The sequence below is a fragment of the Castanea sativa genome, chromosome 10 (genome assembly GCF_040712315.1).
Source record: "Castanea sativa cultivar Marrone di Chiusa Pesio chromosome 10, ASM4071231v1".
In the NCBI taxonomy this organism is placed as follows: Eukaryota; Viridiplantae; Streptophyta; class Magnoliopsida; order Fagales; family Fagaceae; genus Castanea; species Castanea sativa.
In genome coordinates, this window is record NC_134022.1 from 5,230,389 (window position 1) to 5,251,986 (window position 21,598).

At 38.1% G+C, this 21,598-nt stretch overlaps 2 protein-coding genes, 1 long non-coding RNA gene and 1 other non-coding gene across 4 annotated transcripts; 3 read left to right on the forward strand and 1 right to left on the reverse strand.

Annotated features, from left to right (window-relative positions):
* Positions 1–1,548: 1,548 nt before the first annotated feature.
* Positions 1,549–4,350, forward strand: LOC142613137 (transcription factor MYC2-like). Its single transcript, XM_075785350.1, has one exon. The coding sequence runs from the start codon at positions 1,803–1,805 to the stop codon at positions 3,924–3,926; it is 2,124 nt and encodes a 707-aa protein (XP_075641465.1). The 5' UTR covers positions 1,549–1,802; the 3' UTR covers positions 3,927–4,350.
* An 8,728-nt stretch (positions 4,351–13,078) lies between these two features.
* LOC142611719 (uncharacterized) lies at positions 13,079–16,948 on the reverse strand. The gene is made up of 4 exons (XR_012840105.1): positions 16,760–16,948; positions 15,113–15,213; positions 14,066–14,138; positions 13,079–13,981 (listed from the first exon to the last, which is right to left on the reverse strand). It is a non-coding gene; the product is annotated as an uncharacterized LOC142611719 (long non-coding RNA).
* A 158-nt stretch (positions 16,949–17,106) lies between these two features.
* On the forward strand, positions 17,107–17,191 carry TRNAM-CAU (transfer RNA methionine (anticodon CAU)). The gene is given in 2 exon segments: positions 17,107–17,144; positions 17,156–17,191. It is a non-coding gene; the product is annotated as a tRNA-Met (tRNA).
* Positions 17,192–19,217: 2,026 nt separating this feature from the next.
* Positions 19,218–19,979, forward strand: LOC142611909 (uncharacterized). The gene is made up of 2 exons (XM_075784058.1): positions 19,218–19,409; positions 19,509–19,979. Exons 1-2 carry the CDS (start codon positions 19,218–19,220, stop codon positions 19,977–19,979), a joined length of 663 nt encoding a protein of 220 aa, XP_075640173.1.
* Positions 19,980–21,598: the final 1,619 nt, after the last annotated feature.

A 21,598-nucleotide genomic window follows, 5' to 3' on the forward strand; every position in this document is an offset into this window, starting at 1 on the left:
CCATAGCCACAAAAACCACTGCCACAGCCATAGCCATTGACACCACCACCCACAATTCCAAGAAAATAACCCAAAACATCATCAGTTACCATTAGCAACATGCCCATATTTAGCCAAGCATACCCCCACCTCATTTTAGATGAACCCAAGGAAGTTTAACCTCTATGTGAGATTGACAACATCCATCTCAAATCTCCATCACTGCCACCCACTGAGACTAAACTAGTAGTAGCCCCGTTCTTAGTGGCCCAACCACTACTCACAACGATAACAAATAATAACAATCACTACTACAACAAAATGAGATCTAACCCAGGCCTAACTTCAACCCCTAAAACAAGATTAACCCAACCACAACCTAACCAACACTTAGCCATAGCTGTTGACACCTAGCCACAACCCATACCGGCGCCCTAGCCACCAACGAGGGACGAACACCATGAGCAAAACCGAGCCACTGTGTAAGGGGAGAGAGACGAAGAGGAGAGCAAAGAGAGAAAAATGCCAACGAAGAAGTGGTAGTAAGGAAGTTGCCAACAAAGAAAGCTACCTTTGGCTTTGGCTTTGGCTTGTTCGGCCATGAGAGAGATGAAAGATTAGAGTTTTGGAGAAAGTTGCGAGACAGAGGTACGGAAGAGAGAGAGAGGAGAGAGAATAGATAAAAGACTTGAGCGAAAAGTGGCACAAGACAGATAGAGAAAGAAAAAAATTAATAAAAAAAAGTAGTAACTTGCTATAGTGAATTGTTATTAGTAACAATTTAATGTAGTAAGAGCATCCACAGTAATGGAGCTAAAATTTTAGCAATTTAGCTCCATAAAAAGTTATTTTATCTATTTTACCTACTCATTTTACAAAACATGCTACAGTAGTGGATCTATTTTAACTTTCAACACAATAAAATAATATAAATATCACAATAAAATAATATATCTACTACAATAAAATAATATATCTCACTACCCAAAAAATATTCAACCACAATTTAATTGGAAAGGTGAATAAATTTTTCAATACATGAGCACTGTAGCATTTTAGTTAAATTTTTTTGCTTTACCTCCATTGCTGCAGGAGGATTTTTTATGTTTGAGTGAAACTAATATAGCTATATAGCTACTTAGCTCCACTGCTGTAATTGCTTTAAATTGCTAAATAATTATAAATTTGACACTATTGATGAATGAGCTTTTTTAGTGTTTGTATGGTTAAAATAGCTTATTTTGACCACCTAACTCTCTCTCTTCTTTTTTTTTTTTTCCGAGGGAGTTGACAACCTTATTGTGAATACCTTAATTGGTAAGATAGTATCTGGATTTTTACACCCCAATGCTGATACTAATTTACTATAGCTACAGTTAGCATACTCTACAGTCTACAGTCTATACAAAGTATAGACTAAAATAAAAAAATAAAGTGGATGACCCCGATTAAATCGGCTTGCCCCTTCGTAGAAACCGCCCCAACGCTTTTTCCCTTGTCCACTCACTCAATCTCCCAAGTCCCAACTAAAATTCAGCTCAAATGCACTCCAAATAAATCCCAAACACAAATGCACCCAAAATTACGCTTCTTTCTCCTTTTATGCCCCACACACCCTTAAAGCTCTCAAACTCCAAACCCCCACCCCTACTCACACCTCCTCCGCTCCTCTCCCCCCCTCTCTCTCTAAAAACACCTACTACTCCGCCCTTCTCTCTCTCTATCTCTCACTAAACAGTTAACAGTTAAAAAGTCTGTTAATACCATCATCATCATCTGCAGAACTGGAAGAAGGGTGGATTGTTTGTAATAAAGTGCATGGAATGACAGATTACCATTTAACGACGACGACGGCAACAACAACAACAACAACGCCAATGAATCTTTGGACCTCAGACGACAACGCATCGGTCATCGAGTCTTTCATGAGTTCCGATCTCTCAAATTTTTGGCCACCACCTCCTTCCCAGCAGCAGCAACAACCTCAGCTCCATCACCAGATATCTTCTGCAGCTTCGACCTCAGCACCCACGCCCACGCCCGGGCCCATCGTCTCTCAATCGCAACCCTCCGTTGCTCTCTTCAACCAGGACACGCTCCAACAACGCCTCCAAGCTTTAATCGAAGGTGCGCGCGAGAGCTGGACCTACGCTATCTTTTGGCAGAGCTCCTACGACTATTCCAGCGGCGCCACTGTTTTGGGTTGGGGTGATGGGTACTACAAAGGCGAGGACGATAAGGCCAAATCCAAAGCCAAGAACAAAGCTTCGTCGTCTGCGGCGGAGCAAGAGCACCGGAAGAAAGTCCTCCGAGAACTCAATTCTTTGATTTCTGGGTCGGCAACCCCGGCTACTGATGATGCTATCGACGAGGAGGTCACCGACACTGAATGGTTCTTTTTGGTGTCTATGACTCAGAGTTTCGTTAATGGCGGCGGTCTCCCCGGTCAGGCTTTTTTCAATTCCAACCCGATTTGGGTCTCCGGAGCCGACCGCTTAGCGAGCTCGCCGTGCGAACGGGCTCGCCAGGGCCAGGTTTTCGGGCTCCAAACCATGGTTTGTATACCCTCTGCAAATGGGGTTGTGGAATTGGGATCCACGGAGGTGATTTTTCAGAGCTCGGATCTGATGAATAAAGTCAGGGTTTTGTTCAATTTCAACAGCCTGGAAATGGGTTCTTGGCCAATCAACGACCAGGGCGAAAACGACCCGTCTGCGCTTTGGCTTAATGACCCGACGTCGACTCCGCCGGTGACGACGGCGACGACTGAGATCAAAGACTCGTTGAATACCAATAGTACTGTTACTGTTCCATCGGTTCCAGGCGCCACCGCAACCGCCACCACCAACAACCTCCAGATTTCAAAGGAGATTCCGTTTGAGAATCCCAGTTCGAGTAGCTTAACGGAGAATCCAAGCGCGATTCATATCCAGAACAGCAGCCAGAGCCGCCAGCAACAAGCGCAGAACCAGGGGTTCTTTACCAGAGAATTGAACTTTTCGGAATATGGGTATGACAACAGCAGTGTTGTGAAGAATGGGAATAATAATAATAATAATTCAATTTCGACGATGAAGCCTGAATCGGGTGAGATTTTGAATTTCGGGGAGAGCAAGAGGAGCTATAATGTTTCAGGTCATTCCCAGTTCGCGGCGGAGGAGAGTAACAAGAAGAAGCGGTCGCCGACTTCGAGAGGTAGCAACGAAGAAGGAATGCTGTCTTTTACATCGGGTGTCATTTTGTCGAGCGGTTGTGTGGTAAAGTCGAGTGGCGGTGTCGGCACGGCCGATTCCGATCATTCAGACCTCGAAGCTTCGGTGGTGAAGGAGGCTGATAGTAGCAGAGTCGTAGACCCGGAGAAACGGCCCCGGAAACGTGGTAGAAAGCCCGCTAATGGCAGAGAAGAGCCTCTGAATCATGTGGAAGCAGAGAGGCAGAGAAGAGAGAAGCTTAACCAGAGGTTCTATGCCCTCCGAGCTGTGGTCCCAAATGTTTCTAAAATGGACAAGGCATCACTCCTCGGTGACGCTATTTCGTACATAAACGAGCTGAAAGGGAAGCTTCAGAGTACGGAGTCGGAGAAGGAAGAGATGCAGAAGCAATTGGATGCAATGAAGCAGGAATTGGCAAGCAAAGACTCACGCTCAGGGCCGCCACCTTCGCTTCCTGATCAAGACCCAAAGATGTCGAAGTTGATAGATTTGGATATCGATGTGAAGATAATCGGATGGGATGCGATGATCAGGATCCAATGTAGTAAGAAGAACCACCCCGCCGCGAGGTTGATGTTGGCGTTGAAGGAGCTAGACTTGGATGTTCACCACGCCAGTGTGTCGGTTGTGAATGATTTGATGATTCAACAAGCTACGGTTAAGATGGGGAGTCGGTTTTACACGCAGGACCAGCTCAGGCTAGCGCTATCAGCCAAAGTTGGCGATTGCCGATAGTCTTTTGAAGCCATACTAGAATTGGATGACAAGCAAAGCATTGTTGTTGGAGGGTGAGAGCTCAAAAATAAGGAAGACTAATAGGGTCAGAGATTCTTTGCTAAGTGGTGTTGAGGAGTTCTGGGACATTTTAAGGCTCCCGGGAGCTGAGTGCAGCTCTGTAATATACACTGTTCTACTTTTGTTATTTTTGGTAGTCTTTTGATTAGTATAATCTGGGTTGAGAGATTTTGTTTTAGTTTGAGGAGCTCAAGTAGTGAACAGTTTTTCAACTTCCAAGGATGAACATGTATAGCTCCCATCATGGTGAAATTAGCCATAGCACTTTTTTTGTGTTCCATTTTTCTTTGTTGTTTATGTGTAATGTGTATATATGTATTATGTTAGTAAATTGAAACTGAATGAAGTTTCTGGGCTTAATGGATGTCTATCAGTGATTATACATTATTTTTTAAGGATCTTCTCCATGTTATATCCTTATCTTTTCTGTGTTCTCCATGTTATATCCTTATCTTTTCTGTGTCCAGGATCATAGCTCGTTTCAGTTATATGTTGGATTGCAACACTGTTATTTGGTGTAGTTCTGCATGTATATGAACCGAGTCAGTTTTTAACAACTGCATAAGTGGGAACTTTGTGTTGCACTTTCTGTGGTTCTCATTGTAAAGATTGCATCGTGGTCCTGGTAATCAGAAACCCAGATCAGCCAGAGTTCATTTGTGCCTTAAAAGCCATGTGAAAAATGGACTAGTTAGTGATAAGGTCATTTATTGTACTCTTATTTTCTTTTGTATATTTTTTAATGAATATCATTAAGGAGTGTGGTCCGAACTTAGTCTAAAGCTTTGGATTGAGTGTTTTGAGTGGCTGTACAGACTCATTAAAAATTATAACACCAGATTTTTGGGATACGAAACATTATTCATTTATACTACACCTAACTTCCTTCATTTTGAGATTAATTCAAAAGAGGTAAACGAATAAATGACCCTTTCAAAGCAGTTAAAAGCTTCATTCTAGTTTGAGGCGTGGTAAGTAGGCTCCCTTTTTTGGTTAAAGCCTTTGGCAGATGACACCATTTAACATGCATTAAATTGGATCCTCTTGTTACTTATTTATTTTCTTATTTTTGTTGATGTGAACTTGTGGCATTTGTTGAACTATGAAGTCTGAACACCATAAATGTTACAACTGGATTCTACTGTTACACCGACTTTCATCATTATGTAGGAAATGCTAATTTAATTCTATCATTTTACTGCCTACTCTATATTTTAATGGTGTACAAATTTGGAGTTGTGAAACATCAAAAACACCGGATGAAGTTGGTTTGCCTGATCTTTACTCTGCTGGTCTTCACTGGGGCTTCAAAGTAGCTTAAGTAAAGATGCTGCTTATGGATCCATCTTCTTTTCTGTTCCAGTTTGCTATTCTGTCTTGTTTATTGCAAGAAAATTTGGAGGTGGTGATAGAAGTTGAGATTGCCCCTCAAATTTGGAGGAATTGAAGCATTAAACATTGCATATTGAGTGCTACTGTTCACTAAGTGCTACTGATGCTGTTTAGTTTGATGTTAAGATGCAGGGTTCGTTTGTTATTATTATTATTAGTGTTGAAGCTCTAATTTGTATTGGCGATCTTTGTTTGTTGAGCCTTGCTGTTTTTGTTTGTGTTTTTTTGGTTCTTTTTTATTGCGCTCTTGCTGGGATGTGCAAGTGTATAGTTGTGTTTGCAATATATATATATATAAAGATTCTATTTGGAATAATAATACTTAATGATTCACCAAAATAAATAAAAGAAAAGACATTACTCTTCTTCTTCTTCTTCTTCTTTTTTTTTGAGAATAGAGAAGGCATTACTTGTGTTTACTGTTTATGGCTCTTCAGTCTCCCTTGAAACAGTTAAGCAAATTCCAGCCCGGTTGTGCAAGACAAGTAACTCCTTAATCTAGTATGATCTATACATTATAGTGTGAGGTACATCAAATTCCATCCAGAACTCCTATTTTTATTGGTTGGGCCTTAATAATAAACCTTGAACTGGGCTATTAAGTAGTAGAATGGAGAAAATTTTGTGAATTTAACACTTGTATTGTATGGTATGGGGAAACTTTCTTTGCCAACCATGTGGCTGTCTTTATCAGTTGCTTTCTTACTTTAGCCCCTACCCATGTCAAAATTGCCTTTTTTCTCTTCAATCTTTGGGGCTCACCCCTCATGTGGGAGGAGGGTGCATTGCACCCAGAACATATAAGAATTAACCCTTCTTGGAAAGAATGTTAGATTCCTGCTTACAAGTACGCGCAAGAATGTTAGATGCCTATTAACAAGTACACCAAGAACAAAATGAAGAAGATACTGAATAGTGGACTCAAGAAGTCACTGTGTGACACAAAACTCACATGTAAAAACAATGGCTAAAACAGGTACCCAACCCAATAACTACTTTTCCAGCAAATATGTCCCAAACCCTTTGTCGATTCTAATTGTTGCTTCCTTACCTCTCACTCACTAAAGGACTTCTGTTCTAGTTTTCACTCATTTACTTTAGCGACAGTACATCCATCCCATATGGTAACTCTGGGTACATAATCATTTCTTAGTTGTCGAGTAATTCTAACTTTTAGAAAAATTGTTGCATAGTGAAGATGAAATAAGATACCATAGCTAACTCCATTGCTGTATAATGTGGATTAAGGGAATATAAATTCTCTGTACCACATTTTGTGTTCTATTTTATGTTTCACCGTTCATAACTTTTCATGTGTTTATTTATTTATTTATTTTTTATTTTAAACTTTGGATATTTTATAAATAAAGTTAAACAAATATGTACATTGTGATTAGTGAAATATAAAGTGGAACATAAAAAATAGTACATAAGATTTGTATTCGAATTAAGGGCTTGATAACTTTGCCTAATAATAATAATAATAATGAAGTAATACTAATGTCACATAAAATGATACAATTTGTACCAATGTGACAAATTGTGAATGACAACACCTCTACCATTCACGGGTTACCAATTATGCAATTTTATGTACCATCATCATTACTCATAAGTCATAATACTGCAAAAGCGAGCGTGGGTCCTAGATTTTATAAGATGTAATCCTAAAAAATTAATCGGTGGTCCAAAGAAAATTAGGTACAGATAGAATTTAATTTTCAAAATTGTAAAGGTGAGCGATCCCAGTCATTTGATGGTTGTAAGCCCAAGATTTTTTTTTTTTTTTTTTGGAGAAACGTAAGCCCAAGATAATGCTGCAAGATTCCACTATTGAGTAATTACTAAGTACTAATTAGGAATCTTTCTCATTTTTTATTTTATTTTTCATGGGGGCTCCATCAATAATAATAATAAAAAATATTTTTAAAAATAAAAAACTTGCAAAAGAAATAATTCTATTCACCTCACACCTAGAGAAAACTAAGTATTGATTCTAAAATAAAGTTGGTCAGCGGATATTGCGGACCTAAGGTATTTTACTATTTTTGTAATATTAATATTGTCATATACTAATCTTGATTATTCCTTACGTTTTTGTTTTTTAGGAAACGGTTATTCCTTACTTAATGAAGGGTCTGTTTGGATACCGTTAATTTTGTTGAAAACTAAAAATACTGTTACAAATAATTTAAACACTAGCTGATTTTTTTTGGGGCTCATTACTGTAGCTTCAGCTGAAAGTATTTAAGCTACGCATTTTTACTTTTATTTATTCTAAATTTCACTCCTCTCTCACTCTAACGCCTGTCTTCGAGAAGAGAAATCCATGCCCACTAGAGAAATCCACGAGGAAAAGCTCAGAAGAGAAATCCACGAGGAAGACAACCCAGTCTGACCCCGGCGAAGTTTGAGTTCCCTAAGAGAGTACTCTTTCTTCCATAAACCCATTTCACGCCTCTTCCAATTTCACTTGCTGACCCATCTGTTTAATTCAAGTTAGCTTTATTATTTTGTGGCTTTCTTTTCTAATATATATATTTAGTAATGTTTGAATTGTTGGAATTTAACGTAAATTGTTCTACTTTGCTTTTATTTTTTTTGTTCTAAAATGGCCTATTGAGGTTAAGAGCCTAATCTTTTAAGCTTGTTTTATGAATATATGACTAGAAATTAGAATACAATGAAGAGGGTTTTTTAATTTTTGGGTAAATGGGTTTTTGAGTTTGTGAATTGTGATGGTGTTTGATATTTAACTGCTACATGTTTAGTTATTAAATGTGTGTTTGTGTGGTAGGGTTGTTGGTTTCAGCTACAGAGGCTTCTGGTGGGTCTTCCAAAAAGGTATATTATTAATATTTTGAAAATTCTATTGTTGGATTAAATATTCTCTATGTTCTTAATATACACATCAAATTTTGTGTTAGTGGATGTTAATTACTATGTCATCCATAAACTCATGTTTTGCATATCATTTTTAAGTTAAAATCCTTTTAGGTGTAATATTTTATGATGAGATGGTTATTAATCTCCGATTACCTTGATATTTTGAAGGCATAGAGAGTATAACAAGGCAATATAATCCAACTGTTGATTTTTCAAAATACTTGTTCAATAAAATATTATGGAGCGGTGTAATAACATTGCAAAGAGTTAGACCAATTGTAACTTGAACCTTTGAGTTAGTATTGGAAGGGGAGATAAATATGTTTCATGAGTTGTGGTCCCTAGCTGATTGTGCTACCTCTTGGGGTTGTGAATATGATTAGTATTTTGGTTATGATTTTTTGAGCTCTGTAGGAATTCTAACTGAGCAACCAAGCAAAAACTCTACCCTTTAGCTCGAGTGGTGGAATTGTGTGAGTTTGTTTATGTGATGTTTGTGTAAACTGATTACCAGACCTATCAAAAAAAAAATATAAACTGATTACAAACGCGGCTGAAAAAAACGCGGCCTAAGACCCGCGTGTTTTGTAGTGATAGAACGCTAAATTATTGTTGCAATCCTCATTTTAATTGAAGTGCATAACTTACTATTAGGGACGGTTAAAGTCAAAAGAAGAGAAAGCATTTAGATATACAATATGTGTGAGAGCTTGGAGTGTGTTGATTTATGCTAGTTGTACTGTCTTCTAAGTTCCAAGACTTATAGCCGATGAACTAAAAGGCATTTGTAAGTTGTAACTACTCATAGGACTTCCAAGACTCATAATGTTTGAGAAGAATTATGTAAATATTGCCCAATTGCTATAATTCTTGAGCTTTCAGCTTTCATTCAACCACATTGGGAGTTGTAGGTCATAAGTATTAGTGGTTGGGAATTTTTGGATTATTTACTGAGAGGGACATGCATTGGCACTTTTGTTGGATGGTTTACCTTGTTATCTTGCTTCTCTTACTTGGAGTAACCACAACCTAGTATCACTTGAATTTAATTATTTTTTGGAGTAACAACACCCACAGCGGCACCGGCACCACCGACAAGGATTGTTCCGGCGGCGAAGAGGAAACCACCAGCCGACATAGTTGCCGCCGCAGGGAGTATCGTGGCCAAGAGAGATTGAACAGAGAGAGATATCAGTGGAAGAGGAGAGAGAGAGAGAGAGAGACAAAACGCAATAAAATAATAATTTTCAAATTTATGATTGTTGTCTGTACCGTGACATTTTTGCAACGGTACTGTAGCAATGTGGTATAATGTTTGAGATTTGGAATATCTGATAAAGCTCCGTTTTTGTGTTTGGTGTGCAAAATGTGCCAAATATTTGGCATTTGGCACATTTAGCACATCTGCTACGGATGCTCTAATAGTTTTTATTTTAGATGGGACAAGCTAATAGTTTTTATTTCAGAACAATGAGGTTAAAAAAGAAATAAACAATAATGTTTATTTTTTGCGATTGGTGTCGTGGTTTGATGATAAAGAACTATTATCAGGAACAGACGTTATATGTTGAAACCCTCTAAAAAAACAATAATGTTTTTTGAAAAGAAAAATAAATAATAATATAAATATGGTCATGACTAATCACAATGCTCTATTCATCAATATATCCTTGATGCGTGAAAATATTATATAGTCCTACTTTGAAAATTGCAAAGAAATTTATCGAAAATAATAATAAAGACAACTGGAGCAGAAACATAACAAAAAGTTAAGGCTTATCCTCCACCGGGGTAATACAGACAAAACTCGGGGGAAATGACCTGGGCCAATTTATGGGCCGCTTTATTTGCTTTGCAATGAAAACCCCGTTAACCTGGGCCTTGGATCCTTCAATGCAAAGCTTAGGATCATTTTTATTTTATTATATTTTATGGTTGAGGTAAAAGATAGAGAATCACTTTTCAAATTTCAATCATTAGGTTAATAAGGTTTTAGGATAAAACTTAAATACAAATATACAATACCTTAGGCACAGTATATTAGATTCTCCAATTGAATTCAAACATTTAGTTATTTTGAATTTAACGAAGTATTTAAATTCTTATTTTATTGGTTAATGTGGAGTCCGTTTTGCAACAGCTTATTTAGTTGAAACTAAAATTTTTTTGCTAAAAGAGATAAAATTAAAAGCTAACTGAAATAGTACAATGTGACCCATGAATAATACCAAAAAGTGTAATGGGACCTATGAATAATAGCAAAAATAAACTAAATAGTAAAAAAAACTGCATTTTTTAGCCAATACCAAATGCAACCATAATCAAGTATTTGAATTCAGTTAGTTATATCCACATTATAATTATCATTCAAATATAGTGAATAGATTAATCTAGAATTAGGACCATGATTGTCTAAATTTTGTATTTAATTTAGGTACACCCAATAAACATCTCCATACTTTTATGATATATATAGATAAGAAGATAACTATAACTACCCACTAATCCATTATATTTAGATTAGACATTAATTCGAACAATGGTTAGACATTATAGATAAATATTAGCCTCGATTGGATGAAGTGTAGCACTAAAAATTACTTTGAGAACTTATCACATCCCACAAATGCCAATGCCACCTGTACACACGACATTATTTGACATCCTTAACATGTAACTGCAATTCTATGCAACCAAATGGATGATCAGCACATAACTGTACAATTGGATAAATTGATCATTGGTTACATATTGAGTAGACACAAAATTATCGGGATCAGCCCAAATTAGAATCGGATAAGCTCTCTTTTCGGGTGTCAATAATAGGAATTCAAATGCTCTGTAACCATTTTTAGTGAAAAATAAAGTAGATCACAATAAGTGGTATAGAAGATTTGTAGTCTAATAATAGCAAGAAAGAAAGAAACAAATATTTGGTCGTAGTTTTTCCAACCAAAAACCGCAACGAAGATAGATATCTATTTATATGTATTCCAATCCCTTCATCCTCTCCTATTCTCGCTTAAAAGCTTCAATCCTCAAACTATCATGTGATTTCCGACCTCCCTCTCCAGAACCTCCGTGCGTTCTCATTGAACGACCCTTGAGAGGAAGCTTTTAATCTTCAAAGAGCTTAATACAATTTCTGGGGAGACATATACAATTTCAACAACATCAACAACAACCATGAATCTAAATTGCCTTAGCCGCAAGTTAATGCATGGTAATAAATCGGACTCGGATTGTGGTGAACATGACAGAGACAAATCTGGCAGAAGACTATTTAATTCAAAGGCTGAGGGAATAAGCTGGTCAGGGTATTTGTACATACCTATGAGTATTCCACCACCCTACAAGAAAATGAGAAGTAATACAACTAGGTCTACAAAGATGAAGGTGAAGACAGGTCATTGTCAGAAACATAAGTCAGGACCTCTTGAATTTAAAAGCAGCAATGATGAACCGAGGTTGGTAAGGAGCCGTGGGATGAGGAGGGATTGGAGCTTTGAGAATTTGAGACAGGGGGATGAGAAGAAAGGCAGAAAATTCGGATTACATACCTGAATATTTCTCTTTTGCTTATCTTTCTTCTTTTCTTTTTCTTTTTTGACTAATTTGTTGGGCTTTGGTATTGTTTATTTATTATTATTATTTTTTTGAGGAGAGGATGTTCTTTCCTCTTATAGGGGTGTTGTCTATTTATTTGTTTGATTATTGAAGATTACATGCAGATGCACTGTTTGCAGTCTAATCCAGAAGGTGGAATGGATGTACTTGTAAAATTGTCTTGTTTAAAATGCAAAACAAGTGCCTTTGTAAACATTTCTTGCTTGTTATTTGTGTTACTTTCTTCTTTTTTCTGCTTTCATATTTTGCATTTTTTTTCCATCTTATCCAGACCATCCCTTTGTATCATGCATTAGGAACAAAGATTTTGGACTATTATATTGGTTGATGAAGAGTTTGACAATTATATGCGTTTTCTAGTAATATATGTATTATTTCTTTCATAATTTGGGGTTTTTATAGTTCTGTAGGATCCACGTAACGAGAGACAAGATGCATAAGACACATTCTTCTAGATATGGATATGGAGGAGATACACACCCAACCATGATTCCACTAACACTAGTTATGAGATAGCCTTGGACAATATAACGCACCTGCATCTAAATCTCCCCAATATTCAAGGAAATTACATTTTACCCCTTAAAACTATATATCATTTTACACTTACCTTCCTAAACTATGAGAAAACACACTTACCTCCTAAATGATGTGAATACACATTTTACCTCCCTAAACTATACTCCCCTTTAAACTTACCACCTAAACTATGAGTATACACACTTACTTTTCTAAGCAATTACCATAAAGTGTTACACAAATGATAGTTTAGGCCTTTAAGGGGATAGATATATTCTCATAATTTAGGAAGACAAGTGTTACACAGATAATAATTTAAAAGGAATAAATGCACATTCTCATAGTTTAAGACGGTAAGTGTAAAGGGGTATAATTTAAGAAGGAAAAGTGTAATTTTCCCCAATACCCTTGGCTCATTTCCCACATAAAAAGATAGATGAAGAATAAAATAAGGGATACATTGAAAGCACTTCATGCTTCCTTAAGATCAGAGTTATGGAAAGGGAGTATCATAACAAGAAGCCTTTTACTAGGAAGTAATACAAATTCCAGACACACCAATTATGCACTAATATATTATCAAAATTTGACATTAAATGGAAATTTTGTTTCCCATACACACGCAAAGATATGCAGTCAGATGCGAAATAAATGTGAAATCCACAACAAACATGAACTACACTTAACATCATGACGGAACATGGAACAATTTTCATGAACAAAGATCTTACTTTAACATCATACATTACGATCATTCTTGATTATTATACTGACATCTAACTAATGCGGACTCACAACTCAGATTGTCATTGGCATTGTTATCCTTCTCGCAGTAACCTAGTGGTACCTCTAGTAGGCATATTTTAAGTGTCTTTCTTCATCTGCAACAGCAATCGCAAAGGCTGTAAAAGTGACCAAAAAAATAAAAGAAACTAACAAAAGTTTTCTCCAAAATCATGACTGGAGTCGGCACAAGAGAATTTTTTGAGCCATTACAACTTCTGAAAAGCAACATATTCGGGAGGTCTCTGATACTCTAGCATTTTTTCTTTCTTGCATCTGCTTTCCAGTCTCTACGACCAACTGTAGTTCTATGTGTTTCAGAACTGGCCAGGCTATGAGATATCTCAGAATGACAATCTCTTTTTAATGATGGTTCTGCCTTGATTCCATAGGTAGAGCATGGTGTCTGACTTTCACCAGTTAATGTAACAGTAACATTAGATATGACATCTTGATCCTTAGAAGTGTGGGCCTTTCTTGCATCTTTTTTCCAATCTCGTTTACAATGCACCCGGGTCATACAAGGGCCATGAATCACATTTTGTTGCAAATCTACCTGTGAGGGAGTTGACTGATTTAGAACACTAGACTTCTTGATTTCTTCTTCTAGCCGTTTCCGGGCCCTGTACCTACGTTGCCGTTCTCGGTTCTTCAGGCGACGAGTTGTAATGTCAAGACGGCCTCTAGCAGTGCGTTGTATTTGATCCATGGGCTTCATCATAAAGTTATCTAATGTTCCAGTCACATTCATATTTTTCCCATTTTCCATTTTGGATAAAGGTTAGCATCTGCTTTAAGAAACTAATTAAAAATCAAAACCATAAATCTTCATATCTTTCCCAATCTGTTAAAAAGCACTTCACATTTCTTACCAATGAAACTTAGCTTTCTGGTCCATGCCACTTCCGTTTGAAAGCCCTTCCATCACTCCAATGTCTCAGTCATCTAATATATTAATGAATAAAACACAAAAGTATTGCTGTTCATAAACCCAAAATCACAATATTCAGGTGGTCTAATAACTAAAAAAAAGAAAAAGAAAAGGAACAACTTTATTTATGAGCCCCAAAAGAGGGGCAAAAACATAAAATAAAATAAAATAAACCACACAAGATCCATGAATGTATAAAAAAGCATATAAGGCTTATCTCTACCTGGTCAGAAAAATATATTGAGCTTACAGTGAAGACCACAGAAACTGTTGCAAAGAAAAAGTTCAACTTCTCCTCTTCACAAAAGGTCAATTCTATTTAAAATTTAGTTAGTTAAGCATCTCCATGCTGTAGCATTCAGAAACGATCTCATAATTTGACTTTAAATACATTGCTACTTTTGAAGTCCACAGAGAAATGGGATAGTTTGATTTTAAATTACAATACATCTAAAACAATTTATTGTTTGTTACATTGGTAAGTTAGAAACTGGACCCAGTAGGCCTTGAAATTATGACCTCATCCTCCATCTTGTTCTTATGGGAGGAGGGAGTGCCATATATACTAAAGCTTGAAAGCTCATTGGCACACATAAAACCTTTTTTTTTCTTTTTTTTTGTTTGCTCATACCATTAAACTGTCTCTTTTAATGACATGATGTGCTGCACCTGTCCATTGTGGCAATGGCTTTGGATTGTTTTCCCAGATACTTTATACAAGAGGAGAGATCAATAACTTCAAATGTAATTAAAATATGATGGAATGATTCCATCCCAAGGGAAATCGTAACATAGAATCTGCATTAACCAGGGTTTGATATGCTTATTTTTTTATTGCTATGATTCTTGCTAACATTTAAGATTATGCTTCATGGACCAATGCAGCGATGCTATATTTGGTATCTCTAATGTTAGCATGTCAACTTATACCTATGTTATATAATCAGGAGCTGATTAACAACATGACTAGTTCACCCATTGAAGTTACCTTTACAAGAAGTCTCTCAATATCTAAAATCCAAGACCAGAATGGAACCCCCTCTAAGCTTCTGCAGCCTTCAAGTTTGAGGTGTCTTCAGAATTCTGCAACTGAAAAAGAGCATTAGTCCCTTTCTATATTAAATATCAGTTATTCATATCTGATGTGTATTCATAACGCAAAATTCCTTCACTCGCAGAACTTCCATCAATCCATTTGATCATTGGTCAATGCTAAGTAGACCCAGAAGTTCTAAAACAAAGAACCCTCAGTAGTAGCTAAAGATTAAAAGCTTACCTATTGCTAGTAATAGCTGAAACTTTGTAATTAAATACTATTTTATTCCTCTAATCATGATAACTATCAAGAAAATAAGAGTCTTGGCAATAAAAAAAAGACAATCAACCAATCCAACTATGAAAGTATCAGTTACATGTATAAAAAAATTCCAATTGTCCTGAAAGTTAAAGCAGCTAAGAAATGACAAATTTAGTCATTTAACAATTATTCTAAGAGAAGTATTATTTTCACAACAAATAATAGGTGATAAGTTGTTATTGGTTATAATTTGTAGAGACTACTGAAATTACTTTTTCGCTCACTAGTAACAAGTTACCACTTAAGATTTATTGTGAACATATTGTGAATTTATCATTTCTCTTATTCTCACACTTCCCCTCATATGTGGGCCCAACTCCCCTTAATTAGTGGGATACAATATGTGGGGTTTTTTTTTTTTTTTTTAAACTTATTGAATGGGAGAGAGAGTTGAGACTATAGTCAAACTCAAGAGCACCCATTATTCTGATACTGTGATAAATTATCGATTATCTAAAAGCTGTTGAAAAATTGTGAATTTAATCCTTTAACCATATTCTAATAAGTACAAAACTTATGTATAGTACCTTATGTATAATACCGCAGGTGCTCTTCCTTAGGTTCCCTATTAAGATTCTGCCACGTGGATAACTTAAAAAATAGACTTTCATTCATAAAAGAAAAAGCCATACGGCAACGTGGCAAAATCTTAAGAGAAAATCCTAAGGAACAGCAATTAAGTACGGTATCTAAGCCTTAGTCTTCTAATAATATATATACAAGTCATGTGATATATATAAAAAATGACTAAACCCATTAATTCTAACAAGACTACAAACACAGTAAACCTAGGTTAGAGTAGTAATATATACCCTTCAAGGGCACATTGTAATATACATTGAGACTCAATAGTAAAGGCAACCGCTTATACCCTTTTCTTCTTTATCATCTTCTCTTTATTTCTTTGTAATATTTTTTTATATTTAAAAAATAAGGAATTCAATCTCGTGGGATTTTAAGGGTTGTTGGTAGCCCATAAGTCCAATGGGCCTCCCAGTGGATTTTAATTTTAATTTTAAAGAAAAAACATAATTCAACCGAACAGTTGAGTTGAGTTGACAATTGAGCAAAACACAGCAAAACTGAAAGACAAGAAATAGGTTATGAAATGATGCAACTTAAGTTAACAAGTTAAATATAAAGATGGAAGAAACAGAGACAAAACAGAAATTTAGGAAAAAAAAAGCAGTGGATTGTGAAAAATTAAAGCTGGATTTAAAAGCAGCAAGCAAAGTATAGTTAGGGGAAAAAACAAAACAAAGAGATTAAGAAAAATACCTTTAGGAATGCAGATCTGTGTTTGTAAAAAAAGGTCCTAGGAAGGAAGTAGGAAAGTTTGGAGAGGTGTTTGTGAAGAAGGTAAAGAGTAGTGAGAGTGTTTGGACTTTGGTCGAAGGAAACAGGTGTTTCAGATTTTTAAGGACGATGTTAACCAGACAGGTCACAGGTAGCCTTTTTCTGGCTTCTTATTCTTGTTATTATTATTATTGCCCATTTTTAATTTATTACTCGAAATTAATAATCAAAACAGTATTTCACTATCTCATTTCTTAATCGAGGTTCGGAAGTGCGCCACAAATCATAATTGGTTATTACAAAAATATCGTAATTCCACTGACATCTTCGGGGTGGTGGCGCAGTTGGCTAGCGCGTAGGTCTCATAGCTTCTGAGTGATCCTGAGGTCGAGAGTTCGAGCCTCTCTCACCCCAATTCTTTTTTAAAAAGTCTGATAATGCCACCTATTTTTAACTTTTTTGTTTTGTTTTGAGAAGAACCTTTTTTTTAACATGTTGGCTAGGAGCTTTGCGAATTTTTTAAAACTATGTCTGTTTTTCCGTTCTAAAAATAATAATAATAATAATAAATAAATAAAATTTTGTTTGGATTTGTACATACTAACTATTTTAAAGTTTAAACAATAGAGAAAAAAGTCTGATAATGCCACCTTTTTTTAACTTTTTTTTTTTTGTTGAGAAATAACCTTTTTTTAACGTGTTGGCTAGGAGCTTTGCGAATTTTTTAAAACTAAGTCTGTTTTTCGGTTCTCAAAAAAAAAAAAAAAAAAAAGTAAAGAAAAAAAGAAATAAAAGTTTGTTTGGATTTGTACATAATAACTATTTTAAAGTTTAAACAATAGAGAAAAAACATGGCGAGCATTATTCCACAGAAAAAAAATGAAAAAAACTTTTTTTTTTAGAATACAAAGTGTGGGAAATGGGAATTCAATACGAAGATCATGCCAAGTGTCGTATTGAGGTCGAGGAGGCCATAGCAGCTCCGAGAAGGTAGCGTCCTCGGACGTTAAGGCTACGTCAGCGGCACGCTATCAGAGGAAGCCACACTGAAGGAAAGTAATTTCAGGGAAGGTGACAGCCCTAACTAAAGGGATGAAGATTGTCACCACATTTAATACTTCCCACCAAACCTCCTGATCACATTTATGTGGATAAGATCCATGAACAGTACTATCTTGATTCCCGTGACTCAGGAGGGATTTGGGAAGGTGTTTGATGGGACAACCACTCAAGTAATGGCCTGAGCTACCAACAACTGGAGGGTCAGGATCATCCAAAGGAGGCTATATAACATGAAAGACCCTCAAAGAGAAGGGGGGGGGGAGAAATTGGAGAGGAAACATTGTAGCAGTAAGAACTGTAATAGGATTCGAGTATAAAAGAAATCTAAGCAAGGATTGGTCTCCTCGGACATTGCCGAGGAGAATTCCTTTTATGGAGGGACTTGTTCATCTTAATTTCCTACTGTCTTTTGTTCACTGTGTGTATTCATGGATCCACTGAAGTCTAGCTTTTAAGCCCACCCTCTACAAATTCATTGTGCTGGGCCATCTGGCCCCTAGTCCTGTTCATCATTGGGCCTAGGGACTAAAATGTGGCCTTATGATTGACGCCGTCTATGGGGAAGCTTGAGCTTTAGTAGGATCGACATTCAGTCATGGTAGGTTTAGGGCCTAACCGAGAAGAGTCTGTGGGTTCCCCATGACACGACCACTTCCTCAACCTTGAGCGTAGGAGAGATTGTGAGGTTAGTGTACACATTACTTGAACCAGTGGGAGTTAGTCTCGGGGTGGAAGTCGCATCTCTCGCAAAGAAAACATTAGGAGCCTACAGCGAGAGATAGACCATTTGCGAAGAAGACTACACCGCAAGCAACACAGAGGAACTCCCTCGAGTCCCGACCATTCTTCTGGTGATGATAGTAATGACAGCTACCAGCCAAGGTCGAGAACTCCTCCTAGTGAGTCTTTCTTGTATGACAAAAGGTGCCACAGTAAGCGAAGAGGGAGAAGCCCATCTCATAAAGGTCTGGGAAATGACGCTATGAGCAGGGCCTTGAATCAGATCTCCAAGTCACCCTTTACCCGTAGGATTGAAGCAGGAAAACTTCCTCGGCGGTTCACCCAGTCCATATTCACCATGTACAATGGCAGGACAGACTTGGTGGAGCATGTTAGCCACTTCAACCAGAGAATGGTTTTTCACTCAAAGAATGAGACCTTGATGTGCAAGGTGTTCTTGTCTAGTTTGGGGCCTGTGGCGATAAGGTGGTTCCATGGTCTTGAAGAAGGTTCCATCAGTTCCTTCAAGGGGCTCATTAGGGCCTTTGGGGCCTGTTTCGTGACATGTAGTAGAGTTCCTCAGCCATTGGACTCCCTACTGTTCATGACCATACGAAAGGGAGAGACCTTGAAAATATACTCTGATAGGTATTGAGAGATGTTCAACGAGATTGATGGGAACTTTAATGACGTGGCTATAAGGACTTTCAAGGTTGGCTTGCCTGTCGAGCATGATCTTAGAAAGTCTTTGACTAGGAAACTGGTTAGAAGTGTGCGCCAGCTCATGGACCGTATTGATGAGTATAAGCGGGTCGAGAAGGACCAACAACAAGGAAAAGGGAAGGCCAAGGTGGTCCCCTAAGATAGAAGGGATTTCAGGACGGATAGATACAATAACAACTGACCTTTGAGAGACTTCGCGGGGCATTCCAGGTCTGCTACCACTCAGGTAGTCAGTACTGTGTTCCAAGAGCTAATGCACCAAATCCTGGAGAAAATTAAGAATGAGATGTACTTTCAATGGCCGAACAAGATGGGAGGGGACCCCTTGAGGCGTAACCAAAGCCTTCACTGCCAATACCACCAGGAGCGAGGGCATACCACTGAAGATTGCAGGACGTTATGGAGTCACCTAGAGCAGCTAGTCAAGATTGGAAAGTTAAAGCAATTCCTATATCAGTCTAGTGGACAAGGTGGTCAGGTAGGATCGAGGCCTCGGAGAGATGCTCCTATAGGACCACCTCTGGGCACAATCAGCATCATTCTCGCTGCTCTTGGAAGGACTAGTTCTCAGCTGTCTAGGGTGATGTCTATGGCTCGATCGTCTGCCAAGGGCTCGTCCCTCGAGCTAAAGAGTAGCAGAATGGAGGGCCGCCAGACTTTGAGCTTCTCGGACGAGGATAAGGCCGAAACATTGTAACCACACGATGACGCCCTGGTGGTCACTCTTCGGATAGGAGGTTACAATGTGAAGAGGGTGCTGATAGATTAGGGTAGAGACACAGAGATCATGTACCCTGACCTATTTAAGGGACTGAAGCTGAGGTTTGAGGACCTGACTTGCTATGACTCCCTTCTAATAGGGTTTGACGGGAAGGTTGTCTTTCCAAAGGGCCAAATCCAACTACCCGTTCAAACAGGCATTAAGGTCGTGGAGGTAAACTTCATCATAATAGATGCCTACTCCCCCTACACTACTATTATGGTGAGGCCTTGGCTTCACGTCATGGGGGTCGTGCCTTCCATGCTGCACCTGAAGGTAAAATATCCATCTGGGAATCTAGTTGAAGAGCTAGTGGGAGCCTAATCTATGGCCAGACAGTGCATGGTGGCCGCAATCAGACATCAAACTGGGCCAGAGACCTCGGCCACCGCTGGGCGGGACTTATAGCAATCATAGGCGCTGGTGTTAACCGCCGGGATAGAGGGGGAAGGGGCGAAGTGCGAACACTTGGAAAGGGTCATTATTAGTGACGATGAGGAGAAGTTCTTTCAAGTCGGGGCACAACTGCCTCCTCTGGAAAGGCAAGAGCTAGAAAAGTTTCTTATAAAAAAATCGACGTATTCGTGTGGAACGCCTATGAAGCCCCAAGGGTGAATCCAGATTTCATTTGCCACCGCTTAAATGTCAATCCGTCCGCTATCCCCAGAAAGCAGCCGCCTCGACGCTTATCTAGGGAACACTCTAACGCCGTCAAAGCAGAAGTGCTCAAGCTCAAGCAGGTTGGGGCCATAAAAGAAGTATTCTACCCTGAGTGGATGGCCAACACGGTGGTGGTGAAAAAGAAAACGGGGAAGTGACGAGTGTGTGTGGATTTCACGGATGTAAATAAAGCATGCCCAAAGGACCCTTTCCCCCTTCCTCGGATAGATCAATTGGTGGACGCAATGGTGGGACATCCACAGATGAGCTTTTTGGACACCTTCCAGGGCTACCACCAAATACCCCTGGCTCTCGACGATTAGGAAAAGACTGCTTTCCTCACACCCATTGGGAATTACCATTACAAAGTGCTTTTGAAAAACTCCAGGTCTACCCACCAAAGGATGATGACTATAATGTTCGAGCCTTAGTTGGGAAAAAATATTGAGGTGTACATAGGCGATATGGTGATAAAAAATAAAGCAAAATCCGAGCATATAAATGACCCTCGGGAACATCTTCGAAATACTGAGAAGGCAAAAATTGCGCCTCAATGCCACTAAGTGGTCTTTTGGCGTAGGCTCTAACAAGTTCCTGGGTTATATGGTTACCCACCACGGCATCAAAGTTAACCTTAATCAGATTAAGGCAATTAACAATCTACAGCCCCCTTAGAATCCCAAAGAGGTCCAGAAGTTGACGGGAATGATTGTCGCCCTGAACCAATTCATCTCTAGATCAGTCGACAGATGTAGACACTTCTTCCAATTTTGCACAAGTGGAGGGGGATTCAAATGGATAGAGGAATGTTCCTCGGTCTTCCAGTAGTTGAAGGAGTATCTTTCTCGTCCACCGATCATGTCCAAACCCAAGGATGAGGAGGTCTTATTCGCCTA

Excerpts from the sequence above, each read along its gene's own strand:
- LOC142611909 (XM_075784058.1), top strand. The coding sequence starts at position 19,218 with ATGTTCAACGAGATTGATGGGAACTTTAATGACGTGGCTATAAGGACT. Across the intron at positions 19,410-19,508 it reads AAGGAAAAGGGAAGGCCAAG|GTAGTCAGTACTGTGTTCCA; the intron begins GTGGTCCCCTAA and ends GCTACCACTCAG.
- LOC142613137 (XM_075785350.1), top strand. The coding sequence starts at position 1,803 with ATGACAGATTACCATTTAACGACGACGACGGCAACAACAACAACAACA.